This window comes from Aythya ferina, assembly GCF_964211825.1.
Source record: "Aythya ferina genome assembly, chromosome: 1".
Classification (NCBI taxonomy): Eukaryota; Metazoa; Chordata; class Aves; order Anseriformes; family Anatidae; genus Aythya; species Aythya ferina.
This window is the reverse complement of record NC_140296.1, coordinates 103769426-103783737: the sequence shown is the minus strand read 5'-3', so window position 1 is coordinate 103783737 and position 14312 is coordinate 103769426. Positions and strand designations below refer to the sequence as shown.

Here is a 14312-nt window from a genome sequence, read left to right as displayed (position 1 = left end):
CCCTGTCTGAGACCGTGTGACAGGCCCCGGTACCAGCTCATGTGTTAGGAGTTGAGAGGTAGGACTGTGATACAACAGTAAGTAAGGCAAGGCACAAGGACCTAAGTGATTTAAAAGCATGATTCCTCTTACATTACTCTGTGTTCTCTGAGGGAGGGGTACAGAGTGCAGGGGTGCAGCTGAGGCCTTGCTTGGCATGAGAATTGCGAGCGGGTGCTCAGGCTTCTGAGTTGCCACCCAGAGGTGTGAATTTGTGCTGGTCCCCCAGGAAGGATGCTAATGACAATTTCAAAGACTTGGGAGCTTTTGTCGGCACAAATAAACATAAATGCGCTAAAGGTGAAATTTCATGCTGAAAAAAGAGCTGCATATAAAGTCTGTAGCAAATTAAGGAATGTATTTAAGCAGCAAAATCCCTACCTGTGACTTTAATACTACAAAATCATTCAATTCCTGCAAGGTCTTACTCTAAGTAATATAAATACTTAATGATAAATGATGACTTCCCACTAAATACAAGAGTAGGCATCGAAGCTCTTTTTCTTGTGTGAGAGAGTGGAATGGATGTGTCCTTGCTTTTATGTTGGCTTCCTCCTCTTTAATTATTTTCTTAACAGTAAGGCGTAGTGACACTGCTCATACGTTTCATGCATGTGGAGAAAAATTTTCCAATAGGTAATGATCACAGTCTATGTCTCCATCCTGTAATTAAGAAAGAAGTCTGTTCAAAATTATCGCAATTAATGTGTCTTCCCACAGTAAAGCATTTTTATTTTTTTTTTTTTCTTTTCTTTTTTTCTTCTATTCAGCTTTACAAAGAAATAGAAATCTGTCAGAAAATTACGCAGCACATTCAAATAGAGAAGTCTGATGCATCCTCTGATATTTATGGTAAGTTTCTCTCCTCAATTTGTTTTTATCTTCCTACCAAGTCAATTCTAGTGTAAGTAACTGCTTGCTATTGATTGCTATACCTGAAAGGCCTGTTAACAAAGTAAGGAAAGCACATCCCATTCCTGTGCCATCCACAGAAAGCTGGCTCCCCTGCCCTGAAGCAGGATGGTTTTATTGTAATGCACTCAGCACTGTTTTTCCCGGTGCTCAGGCTGTGGGATATGCGGCTCTTTGATGAGAGCTACAGTGGCAGAAAGGACAAATGTTTGCTTGTTTTTCTCGTCCCTCAAAGCACCACACACAGAGGTTCTGGGACTGAGCGCTGGCAGCACGTGGCATCCTTTGCTGCTTTTCACATCCCACGTGAATTCCTGCCTTGCAGTGCTCGTGGGGGCCCTGCAGCAGAGCTGGGTTTGGCAGAGGGCTGCTGATGCAGCTTGGGGCTGCCAGTGGGGTCTCCCCCTCCTCACCCCATCCTCTCCCAGTCTCCCCGAGGCAGCACCAGGCATGGTGGCAGGGATGCAGACAGAAGAATTGCTGCAAGTGGGAGGCTTCATGAGCTCTGCAGCTGGGCAGCTGTTGCAGGAGAAGCTCCTTGTCCCCTTTCCCTGCCTGCTGCAGGTCTGTAAGGTGGGTCCCTATCCTGCCCTGCTGTTCCTGAGGCTGGGGGAGCTTGGCCCCAAGCACACCCAGTTCTCAAGGAGCCCCTTTTGGACTCCTGGAGCCAAAATCTGCCACATCTTATAGAGATCTGCATGTAAAATGGGGGAACTCCTCCCTGTGTGATTTCAGCAAAATTCCCAGTATTTCCGTGGGGGTGGTTGTGTTATCTTTTGAGTATATTTGAAGCTGTAAACCTCCAGCTTGGCGAGGTTGCCCTTTGGTCTAGCAATTACAGTTCTGTAGTGCTTTTTAACATTATTTGTGCAACCCACCCTGCGGGAAGCCAATCTGCATCTTTTTACTGTTTATCTAAATATTCTGTTTTAATGACTAGAATAATTCTGAATTCCCGAACTGCTTATTATACAGCTGCAGGCCATCCGAACAGAGAGCACTGCTACAAAGCAGTAGTACTGACTGTGGGTTGAATACTGAAGGCCTGAGAAAGAAATCAGAACTAGCACAGCAATGGCCCTAGGTTCAGTAATTATGCTAGGGCTGAAAGGACTGCAAGAATTAGGGGTATTGTGGCATTTCCTGTTTCTTTCTTTCTCTTTTTTTCCTTTCTCTTTTTTTTAAGTGATGGGAGAGACAACGAAATGCACTGTCATGCCCTGTGAAAGGGGATCAGCTGCGCGATACGCGGGGTGTATCTGTTCAGTGGCTCTGACCCTGCAGAGGGCGAATGCTGAATGCGCCCAAAAAAGCTGACTTTGCTCTCATTGAAAGGAAACAGCAAACCTTGCTTTGACTTTAAACAACAGCAGAATTTCTGTAGTCTGTGTGTGCCTCAGAAACAGTACCATGTGGTCAAAGAGTGACAAGCGTGAGCTGAAATCCTCCCCTGCAGGGGAACAGAGGAGAGGTGACGGAGCTGTGCTGACCCTCTCTTGGTGCTGGGCTTCGTTCTGAAATTCTTTCCAGTCCTGTCTGTTAAGTACATTTACATCCTCTCAGTCTCTTTATGGGATGAGCGTTGCCAGCACATACTCTTACAATCCAGAGAGCAAGCTGAAGCCCATACACGAGCTATGGCAGCATGAAGATCAGAGCTGTCTGGTTTCCGCGCAGATTCTTTTTAACGGGGTTGCTCGAGGGCTCTCGCTACTGGTTTTGTTTTGAAAGATGTCTAAATCAATAACATGGCTGCAGAGTCTCCAAGCATCTCGCCTAAGTCTTCCCGTGAGCAGGATTGCTTTTGAAGCTGGTTCTCAGGCAGCTGGGCAGAGCAAGAAGCGCGCTCAGCCCCTCACAAGTGCTGGGAATGGGGTCAGGAGCCAGTACCACAGCTGAACAGCCAGGGCGCTACGGGATTTTTCATTCTTATGATTGCTTTCCTTGTTCTCTGCAGCTTCAGTCAACCCTTCTCATACTTGCACATTTTAAAAACATATGTCCAAATCCCCTGGGCCATGATTCCTCCAGAAGAACTGGAAAAGTCTTTATGAAACGAAGACAAACGAATAAAATTATGAAAATCATTAGTGGCCTTGCCTGTTGCTGTTGCTAGTATCCCAGATACAGCAATAATAATGTTTGCAAATCACCTTGAATTTTCAGGATCCTTCACAAGCAGCCATTAATTAATCCTGGCAACGTCTCTGCGATAAGAGGCGCTCTCGAGGAACCTGGCCAGTGTGCTGGACCTTGCCATCAGGACATGTCAGCTGGTTTCTGTAGCTGTGCTGCCTGGGCACACACATACTCTCCTCTTTCACTGGTACCTGCCTTTGTGCTGAGGTCGTTTTGTGCAGGCAGCTTTGTTCTGGGGTTGTGTTGCTTTTCTGTGGCCCTGTGCGCTCTAAGATGCTGACTTTTGTTCCCCTGCCATCAAAACGCTGCGGTGGAGAAAAGGCCCTGACTGGGTCACCACCCCTCTCTCCACAGCTGTGTTTCAGGGTCCGTGCATAGTTTGATGATAATCTTCCTGGCAGCGATGCCAGCTTATGCAACCGCTGCCACGTCCACCCACTCCTGCCCTTCCTCACGCAGTGCTTGCACATGTGTTTGTGGCAGCACCTGGAGAATTCACTCAGACAAAAACTATACGGTTGTATGTGTCCATATACAAACCAGACATACACATACATGCAAATACGCATCTGTGCAAGCATAGGTGGATGTATATACACACTTGACTGAAGTGGTTCTCATCCAGATGATCCCCCTGTCTCCTTCCACCCCTTCTGCTAGTAATTATGGCTCTGGATTTTATTTTTTGACTGAAAGTTGAATGACAGATCGGAGGAGGAAGCTGTCTTCTGGGGGGAAAAAAGAAAAGGATAGCTTGGGGAAGGTTGGGTGTCCTCTCACAGTTAGCCACAAGAACTTGAGGAGCAGCTCAGCCTTGTTTTAACTGTGTGGTCGTTGGAGTGAAGGCAGTACAGCCAGTTTCAGCTGCAGGAGGGTGATTGTTGTCATAGCTGATAATTTGTGCTGAGTCAAACCGAAGTCCTGGGCACGCTCCGCTGGGCCTGTGGTGAAGGTTTTCCAGGTAGGCTTCATGGTGATGACAATCACTAGCTACTATTTGTTTTACATCTGCTCTTCTGTTTAGTCAAGAGTTTCTCCCTCTGCCAAATCTGGTGTGTTGAGTGAGCTTCACAAATTTCCTTTTATTCAGGCTGAGGAGCTTGCATGTGGGTTCCAAGTAGCTCAGTAAGCCATGAAGGGCCATATGCTCCTAGCTTCTAGGCTGCCACATTCTTCCCCCTCCTTTTTTTTTTTTTTTTTTTTTTAATGATATATGGAAAAAATAACTTCTCATCCATAACCATCGACTTGAAGGGAGTCCTAAAGTCAGAACAGGCTCCCAGCACATCTGCTTCCTCTTGGCTGGTGGCTGATTCCATGTCAAACAAGTATCTTCCCCCCCAAGAGGTTTGTAAATGTTTTTCTAGTTGGAAAAAGATGGAGCAAATGGTTTCCTATACTCATTTAGGGAGTAATGAAGTTTCAGAAAGGCAAATGTTCTTCTTCAGATAACTCTCAACAGTAAATAAGCAAAGCCTATTTAACTAAACACATTGTATTTACTTTACACATTGTTATCTTGCACCGTGTCAAACACAAATGGCAAGAAAATCACCTAAACCAAATGTAACAGCACCATTTGCACTGTTAAAATTAAAGGCTGTGTCAGTACTTGCATAAGGTTGGTAAGGTTGTGCTGGGGCTCTCGAACGCCGCTATAAAACGTGGGCCGAGCTGAGACTTGGCAAATAACAGGTCGTGCCAGGAGCAGCTGAGAAAAGAAAGAGGCAGGGGGAAGGCGGCATTTTTACAAACTCGGCCAGCCCAGGAAATTCAGAAAGTCGAAGCTGACGTTTTGCTGTAGCAGGCACTGGTCTGTGTTGTACGAGTTACGGATGGCATGTCAGCCATAACTCCCAGTTTCCTGGCTGTTGTTGGTTTGGGTCACAAACCACAGCTCTGTGCAGCCTTTGTCTGCAAACAGCAAAGTTCTCGCGGTGACCTTTTGTGGCGAGAGAATTGGAAGCGTGTTCCAACATTTTGCAGCTGTGGTATACTCAAATAAAACTGTAAAGGATACTTGCAAGCTCAGAAATTCAATTCAGTTTTTTCTTACGGCCACTTTCACTTGTTAGCTTTCTATTTGTAAAGGTTGAAGGAAAGGGAGAAGGGAGGAATTCTCCACCCCTTGTCAGGAACAGTGCTCTCAACAGGCACGGTACAGCCGTAACTGTAGTGCGTGCAGTTGTTAGGTAATGCTGTATTGTTTGCTGCTGTCTAACCATGTCATTGGGGATCTCCCTAGGTTTCTCTCTGTCTTCTGTGGAAGAAGAAGGGATTCGTCGGCTGTATGTGAATGGTGTCAAAGAGACAGGCCTAGCTTTCAAGAAAGGTAAAAGACATTTTTAAGTCGTGTTTGGTATTGTTTGTTTAATCCTGGTGTACACCGTGAGCTTGTTGGGATGGAAGTTTTATAAACACACCAAAACAGGATCCCAGTCCAGAAAAGATCATGCTCTTTTGGCAAGAACCTGAGGTAATGCGTATAGGGTTGTTCTGCTCTCGGAATTAGCTGTGCTCTATAGCCAAACTCTTTTAATTTTGAGTTGCTTTGTGTGTAGGAGGGTCAGCACCTCCCTTGCAGCTAGAAAGAAAAGCCAGGGCCCTCTCAAGACAGTGGCTGCAAGATAAACAGGTACAGTAGAAGCTCTCAGGTTACCCTCTGTGGCTGGGATTACTGCCTCTAGTTTTGCTCCCAGCATATTCAGAAAGCATGACAGCACTTGCGCCAGAAAGCAGCAGAGACAACTCGGCTGCCAGGTGAGTCCTAGTGCAGAGAGGGGTACGGTTCTGTCATGCCTTACTCAAGCTGAAGCCAACCCTGATACTCCCATACCCATCCTGCTTTTCCCACTCGTCGCCCTCCCTCGTGTGCCAGCACTGCTGCTCCTGCAGCCACAGGAGGGGCTGGGCAGCTGAAATCTAACCAAATTTTAAGGAGTAATATGGAGAGCAGGAAAACGCTCGCCTCATCATTGTCCATTAGTACATGCAGAGTCCTGAAAAGCACCTGCAGAGTTTTCTTGGGAGTGGTTAAGTGGTAGTACAGAGCTCACTCAAGAGCTTGCTGCTGCTGAAAGCTTTGGGGCCTCTTGTCCCCCAGACAGCTCCAGCCCCCTGCCTGGTGCTGGCTCTGGCTGAACCAATTCTGCTCACTGGGAAACTGCCGTCACTGTTTCCCTGACCTGCTAGCAAAGGGAGTGTTAGGGTGAGGGTGCAGGGTTCAGCAGGTCTTTATTTTGCTTTCAGGAGATGTTTGAATGAAAATTTAAATGAATGCATGAACACAAACTGCCTCCTGTGGGGCTGTCATGCTAAAACACACTTTCAGTGATCCATTGCTCTTCATAACTGATATAAAAAGCCACTTCTGTAATAACAGGATTTGGCAGGATATTATGACAAGATACGCATAGTTAGCAGAGAGGAAAGCTCTTTCTCTCTTCCTTGCATTATTTACATTTATGTTTGCACTTGACTGCATTTCCTGCAGTAAATCTATCTGGAAGAGTTGCAGTATTTCCTTTTCAATCTTTTTAAATTTTTTTTCCAAATGAAAAACTCTGAAATTTTATTTTCTCCTAATTATTTTTATGATTTATGCTTTTATCTTTTTCTGTTGGTCTGCATTAGCTAGGCCATTGCTGGAATTATACCGATGCCTGATTGTAGTGCGGTATAGATGATGCTTCATCCCAAATGATTCAGAAGAGGGATTACAATGAGTAAAATGGAGCCCTAGATGAGATGTTTATGGTTACAAGCATATTAATGTGCCGCTATTATGACATGGCATCACTGAGCAGAATAAATGAAATAATGCGAAATGCTCGACTTGCTTTGTTTTGTCCTCATTTTGAATATGATTTTATGGTCCATTTACTTCGTAGCCATTCTACTTATTTCATTTTATTCTTTCTGAATCTGCGCTCCGCACTACAGTTTCTGGGCACAATTACATGCGTTTAAGAGAGATCTCAATTTTCCTAAAGAGGGCTGGAGCTGTTTAGCCTCCATGTTTCTTTCTCAGATAAGGGTAGGTAATCTGTCCTGGAGGATTCAGCTGAGCAATTCTTGCAGCTCAGGCTCGTCAAACTGGGGCCTCTCCTCATCGCTGAAGGGTGCCAAGAGTCATCCTTTGCCCTGGTCTCCCAGCCAGAGCACTGCAAGGCAAGTCGCCTACAACAGCAGGTCACCTAGGGTAGGTTTGCCTGCAAGGAGCAGCTCTTCTGGCCCTGTAAATTCCAGCTTTCCACCATGAAAATGCCAGGATGGTGATTAGGATGCCACAACGGTCCCTCTGGTGGCTGTTGCAGAGCATGCTTTTCAATCCTCTCTCTCTCGGGGAGATGCCTGCAGGGGCCCGCCAGCGATGAGTGCAGCCCCAACGACTGAGCTGAGTGACGCTGGAAGTTATTTGGGTTTAAAGCCTGTTCCATCTCACTGTTGTGATTTGGAGAGCAGGCCGAGGGGAAGGTCAGGTCTCCTGCGGGACCCAGAGGGCTGCTTGCTGTCTGTTGCATTGCTGCATCGCCTGGGGGCGAGCGGGACTCAGCTGCTTCCTCTGCGGATCCCCTTTTCCCTTGGGCACCGGGGCTATAAATAGCTCCTGAAAGTGGATTGGAAAAGACCATCACTAACCTACCAACTGCTAAAATTTGCCTTTTGAAGCCCCATATGCTGGGATGTAATTCGGACAGGGCCAGAGAGGAGTTTGTCTGAAGTCCGGCACCGGTTAAGTGGGAAATGTGCTCCCTCCTCCTAAGTGTATCAGTGGGTGATCACTTCAAATAAAAGCATACAGTTGTATGAGAAATTAAAAGCAAGAATCAACCCAATCCAGCAACACAGCTGACGTAGTGATCCCAGGGGATTAGCTGGGCTGCCCATTGGGAGCCTCTGCTTCCCAATGAGAGGTACAGACCCAGCTCACAATGCTTCATGCGGCTCTGTCTTTCCCCTGTGCTGTATGCAGAGCCTGAGAAGTCTGGCTCTGTCCTTAAGCATCCATTTATTTATGAGGAATTTGTTTTGTATGATGGCTTGCTGCACAGCAGCTGTCCCCTTGCAGAGTGCTGTGAAGAAGGACAGGGTATGTGCCTGCTGGTACCTCCTGAGGGACTTCCTGGGCACCTTACTCTTATGGATACTGGAGTACCAGCCTGACAGCAGATCTTGCAGAAGTCCATCAAATTTCAATGTAATTTGCAGTCATAAATGTTTATTTTATGTCTAGACATAACACTGTCTGGCACCTTATAAATACCCAGCTGAGCTCCTTGATGTCTGTGGGTAACAGAAGCATTGCTGTGCAAGTCTTACCTGTTCCCTTCTGCGTTGCAGGCCTGAAAGCTGGTGATGAAATTGTGGAGATTAACAAAAAAGCTGCTGAAGATTTGGACTCAGCTTTGCTGAAAGATGTCCTTGTTCAGCCTTCACTGTGTCTTACTGTACGTACCTATCCTGAGATTGAGGAAGGGCAGAAATTAATGCAGCCACCACCACGTCGCTTGGAAAACCCATCTGACTTGAGTGACAGCACGCTGGTGTTCGCTGGGAGCAACCAAGGTACTGGGTTCAATGTCGAAATTACGAGGAGCAGAATTCACACTTAGGGTGTGCTGGTGTAGTCCCATTGATCTGGTACTTCTGTGATGAAAGTGAGAAGCATTGCAGTCCGAATGCGCTGCGTGGGTAATAAATGAGACCTCTGGAAGCTGTGAGGTATAGCTACAGTATTAATGTGTACATGGTTAGGCTGTGAAATATGTCATCGCTGAATGCGTGTCGCGTTATCTAGCTGTGCCTCCAGCAAGTCACAGACCTGATGGCTCGCTCACTTCTGGGCTGCACAAAGAGGTGCCTTTAACTCCTGATTTGCCCCCAGGGTATGTGTTGGGCAGGGAAGAAAGAAGGGATAAGCATTCACCCTCTCTGGGATCAGCCAGGAGCCCCGTGTGTTTGATGAGGCACATAAATAACTCACAGGGACAGTTCAAAACCCCTCAAGGTAGAGGCTGACATTACAGCCAAACCTAACTGGCCCCACAGCACACTGGGGGGGAAGAAGCCATTCCTGCCCTCCACGCTGGGATTTTCAGAGAACTGAACTGCAGAAAAATAAACTCTGGAAGAGGTGAATTGTTTGCTGCTAGTTTAGCTTCCCCAACCAGATGAGGACAAGTGTCAGTGCTGGGATAAGAGAAATGGCTGTGGGAGAGCAGGACCACCTCTTTGGGCTCTAGCCATTATGTCTCTTTAAGAGAGCAGTGGTGGGAATTGCACTGGGATAGCAGGAAAGCTCCTGCACTATGTCTCCTCATACTTGCCTGTTTGAAAAGAGAAGAGGATATTGTATGTTCCTGTTTGTTTTTTTTTTTTTTTTTTGAATAACTTAAAACTCAGGAAAAATGAATAGAATGGCCCAAAAGAAGCAGTTTCTAGATAAACAAAACTCTTCAGAATTGAGGTAATTTTTTTTCTTCCAGCCAAAAAGTAAGTATTTTCTGGATATGTCAAAATACTTACTATTTTCCCCAGAGTAAAGGTTTCATAAATGTCAAAATAATCGTTCTGACATCTGTGAAATGGTTTTGTTTTGGGCATTTGGAATAAAAACTGGAGCAGGAGGGGCTGTTCGTGCACTTCTCAGGGTTCAAGTCTACCTTTTCCCAGGACACGTGGGTCTGGTTGTTGCAGTCATCCAGTGCAGGGACTCCTTGGTGGCTCTGGGTGCATACTTGAGCTAACCCAGCAGCTGTGTAAGTGTGTTAGTATGATGCTGAGCAGGGGCAAACAATCCACAGTGAAAGGTTTTTTTTGCTTGGACTCCGGACCAAGCTGACTCATCTCTGCCTGTGAAGGGTCAGGTGGGTACAGCCTGCCTCTCAACATTTCTGGGTGCTGCTCTGTTCTTCTGAAAGTATTTACTGAAAGTGATCTAGCAAAAATGTCCTTGTTCTGGTAACAGGAACACATAGTGTGGATGGAGAAAAATGGACCCCAAGCCTGACTTCTAGGAGTGTGATACATTCATAGCAAGTGGTGTATCACAAACAAGAAGGCTTAAAATCAGCTTTTTGCAAATACCTCTGAGGCTCTTGATAAAAGCAGCCTCATGTAAGATGTGGAATAAACTCCTAGAAGCAGTTAAAATTAAACATTTTTTTGAAGGACATTCTTCATTTTTAATTTTCACTGAACTTTTCCAAGGTAGGCTTCTGTGCTGAAAAATCAACTCATTTAATTTAAACTCGTGTTGTAAACATTGATAGCTGGCCACAAGATGTCCCCATTTCCCACGTAACACCAATTCATCACGGACCCCATCCTTCTGTCTTTTCCTATGCTTTTCCTGTAAAATCCCTGCAGAGTACTCTTGCCCCTTGGAGCGTCTGCCCTGGGTGCAAAAAATTGGGATCTGAGACTTCCATATTTATTCAGCATGGTGATTTCAAAGCCAGAGCAGTCACACTTCGTAACACAGGGCCTCAAAAGCTGGGCTCAATAAACAGCTTCCCTGCCTCTGTCAGCGTTCTGCATCATTATTTTGAATATTTAGGTCACGGAGGGGACCTTTTCCTTGCTGAGAGGCAGTGCATGCTTTGCCAAGTGCATCTGCAGAGCCTGCAGAACCTCTTCGTGCTGTCCACTAACAGCGCTGTGGGTACCATGTGAAATGAAGACAGGACGTGGCGGGTGAACACATCTCAGCAAAACCAGCCCACCTGCCTCTGCTGCTTTGGAGGTCCTGCTTCCTTGGTGCTGCGCTCAGTTCAGGTCTGATCTGTGATCTTCTGGCAGTTTTTCCCAAGCCAGGTTTTTGTATTTATCCTAGCAGCGTGGAAGGTCTGCTTGTCATTCCATGTCCTGCAGAGAGCCTGTGCGCTGCCTGCTGCCCCAGAGTACCTGCATCTTCAGGAGCTCCCCAGGATTGGGGCTCAACTTCAGGGCTTCCTTCTCCGTTCAGGTTTCCCTTGGCACAGCTGTCCACCACTTGTGGTGTGCTGCAGCCAGGTCCTTTGGTTTCTCTTTCAGGAGACAGGCGGAAAGAAATTAGAGCAGTCCTGACATTTACTTTCCCTCAAAGTGCAGCAAATCAGGTGGCAATTGCCTTCATCACTCCTCAAAGGGGTAGGAATGCTTGCTTAACCAAACGAAGCAGCGCAATAGCTCATCAGCAAATGTGCAGGTGTTTATGGCAGCTTCTGAAAGTGCCTGTAATTGCCATATGAAATATGCCTCTGAAGAGCGACATTAAGACAGTGTTTAAAGCTAAACAACGCCAATGCTCTAATTTGGAATGACTTACCCTGAGGTGGGAGTGAAAGCAACGATCTGCATCCAGCTTCGTGATTTGGAGGCAGGTGTTTTGATCTTCTCCATCAATTTCTCCCTACTTAGATTTTAATAGAACACAATGTTGTACCGAAGCCTTTGTTCTTCTGGCTTTGTGCTGTGCCAGTTTTTCTTTTACCCCAAACTGGATCCGTGTGAAATTTTAAAAAGGGGCACATGCTTTGATTTGGGGGGCCGTAACTGCATCGTAGGTTTTTGGTCTCCGCTCTGCAGCTCCTTGTAGAGAGCAGTCAAGTATGAAATACCCACTGACCCATTTATTTGTGTCCTTGTTGATTGCTGGCAGTTCGGCTGGCTAGGCAAATCAGCTCAGTTGTTTCTATTCTCCATGTATGTCTTATTTATAGCATGTGGATTTTTTTCTTCAGTTCTGAACTGGTACAGCCTCTGTTTCAGCAGGGGAGTGAAGCATTACGGGGCCAGAGTGCCAGCAGGTATAAATCACCTATAGACCCATCCATTTTCCAGAACCTCATGGTCTGCTTGACCGATCTCGCTGATGTCCTGTCATCTTCTTCACTATTGCAATTCTTCATCTCCCGTGAAGTCAGCAAAGGGCAGAGTTCCTGTGTGAGGCATACCATATTGCATCCTTTCAATGGAAAATAGTCACTTTTTTTTAAAGTTGTTTTTAAGGAAGCTTTGGTCATGCCTTGTTACTCTGTGGGAGGTCTTCCATGAGCAAAGCCTGCACCGTGTTTCGGGGAGCTGACCTCGGTGAAGTGCCTGCCAGTGCGGTTGTTAAATACGGTGTGACGTACAGCTGCTTCATTTTCTACAGCTAGCTTGTATACGGAGAGGTTTGGGCTACAGCCTGCAAATCGGCTCTCTGGCAGCTGGTACTTCTTTGTGTTATTTCTTAACAGGCTGTTCTGGAGATGACCTTGGATTTTAGGTCTCTAATTGATGTAAAAAAAAATCCATCTCGGATATGATGTATACTTTCCCCTAGGAATTTGCTCCGTGTCAGGCTTGCAGAGCCACGAGTTTTCTTCCTCTCATCTATTAATATTTTTCCTGGCTTTCAATCTTCTTTCCTAACACAGCCTGCATAAATCTGGTTGAGGAGGAGCAGCTCTGATTCCGTCTGGAGCCCCACAACCTGTTTTCCTTACTGCCTGAAGGGATCAGTGAGAGCTCTGTCCCCTTCCCATGACAAGTGCTTCATCTCCACAGCCTGCTCCACTCAGTCCAGGGAATGAGAGGTTGAAAGTTGGAAACACAGAGTCACATCTCCTCCAGATGATCGAAGCATAAAGGACATATTTTGGGAAAGGGAGTGGGGAGTATTATCCATATCTGTTTGTGGTCTCCCCCCAGTTCACTACCTTTTTGCAGTCCGGGGTAGAGTTTCTGAGGGTTAGGCTTTGTATACTCAGTATTTTGGAGACCTCTAGTGTGAGGGATAGCTCTGCAGGGATAATAAAGAGCCAAATAAATCATTGTGCTGAATGTAGCTGATAAAAAAGAAAAAAAGTATTTCCCTGTTCTGAATGAGTATATTAATCTTCTAGACGTGAAGCAGCTCAGTGTTTTTAAGGGGTCTATTATTTTGTTGTTCAAAAAAAAGGAGAACTAGAGGCTAAAGTTAACTCGTGCTCTGAAGAATATGGCATAAAAACATGAAACAAACTCAAATTGCACTCCAAGAATTGCTGCTGTTTCTCATTCCATCCTGGTCCTGTCGCAGTTACCCTTAGGCTAAGTAATTTGGATTTCAGAACAAGCTGAGACTAACAGTAACCTTAATTTCTCCTGGGTTATTTTCCTGAGGCAGCAACTAATTTCATATCTTTTGTAGCATGTTCAAAAAATAATGTTATCTTTCAGTGCTTGATAACAATTCCAGCAGCGTTTACTGCAGCAGCCATGTAAGAGGCTGTGGCATGTAATTAAGCAGAGATGTGCAGAACTGTTGTCACAAGATGAGCTTTTTAAAAGCAAAAGCTAATGGAAGTTACCTCAGCCAGAATTGTATTTGGAGGGCTAATCCCTGGCTTTTCTGAAGTTTACCTGAGCTGCTGTTGAAATGAGCGGTGTGGCTGTCGGCACGTTAGTTTTGGGATTGCAGCTTTGGGGTTTGGAGTCTTCCCACGTTAGCTGCAGTAAGCATGCCCGCTTCATTAGCAGCGGGGCTTGTCATCTTCATCTTCTTGCTGTGTTGCCACTCCCTCTGCTGGCTTCGTGAACCATAGGCTGAAACTTGGTAAGTGTGGAAGGAATCTTCCACTTCTGCAATTGCAGTGCCCCTGGTTCCCAGGGTCCCTGAGCACTGCCTCGTTTTTTCTGACTGTGAATATTTCTGTTTATTCGAAATAGGCAACAAAGCGTGGTGCAGGTATTTATTTGACCAGGTTCCTGAACTGAGGAGGGAGAAAAGTGATTGATGCAGGGAAAGTTTAATCAAATCTGCATTTTCCCTAAAAAGAGTGATTGAACTGAATAACATTCAGCATAGATTTTTCTACGTTTGACCAATTTATGATCTAATTGAAATGGAAAGGGAAGCAATAGCGCTCTGGCAGAAAGATAGGAGACTTATAGCTCTTGTTTCTATAGCTTTCCAGAAAAGGCAGCTTTTTCCAGTTGTTCCTGTAGCATTCTTTGGTCACTCAGTTGACTGTCACTGGGGTAGCTGTAACACAGCTTTAAGAATCCTTGGTGAGGCTATCAACTCTATGGGATTTCCCAAAGGGACAGAACACCCCAATGTAAAAAATGATGTTTCCTTCTTTTATGTTCCAGTGTTTCAAAGCTAACCATAATTCTAAGAAGTCAGCCGTGAGCCCTGTGAAAGCACTTTGTCCGCTGAAACCTCCACAGCACTTCTTGCAGGAGCACAGATGCCCGAGCTTCTTAGCTGG

General features: G+C 45.8%; 1 protein-coding gene across 12 annotated transcripts in view; it reads left to right on the top strand.

Annotated features, from left to right (window-relative positions):
- TIAM1 (TIAM Rac1 associated GEF 1) overlaps positions 1-14312 on the top strand; it is a 155789-nt gene that overhangs the window by 111701 nt on the left and 29776 nt on the right. For all 12 annotated transcript variants that reach the window (XM_084538657.1, XM_084538672.1, XM_084538674.1 and 9 more), the window contains 3 exons: positions 810-891; positions 5336-5422; positions 8434-8658. In XM_084538657.1, the coding sequence (XP_084394783.1) occupies positions 810-891; positions 5336-5422; positions 8434-8658 (394 nt within the window). The remainder of the gene's footprint in view (positions 1-809; positions 892-5335; positions 5423-8433; positions 8659-14312) is intronic.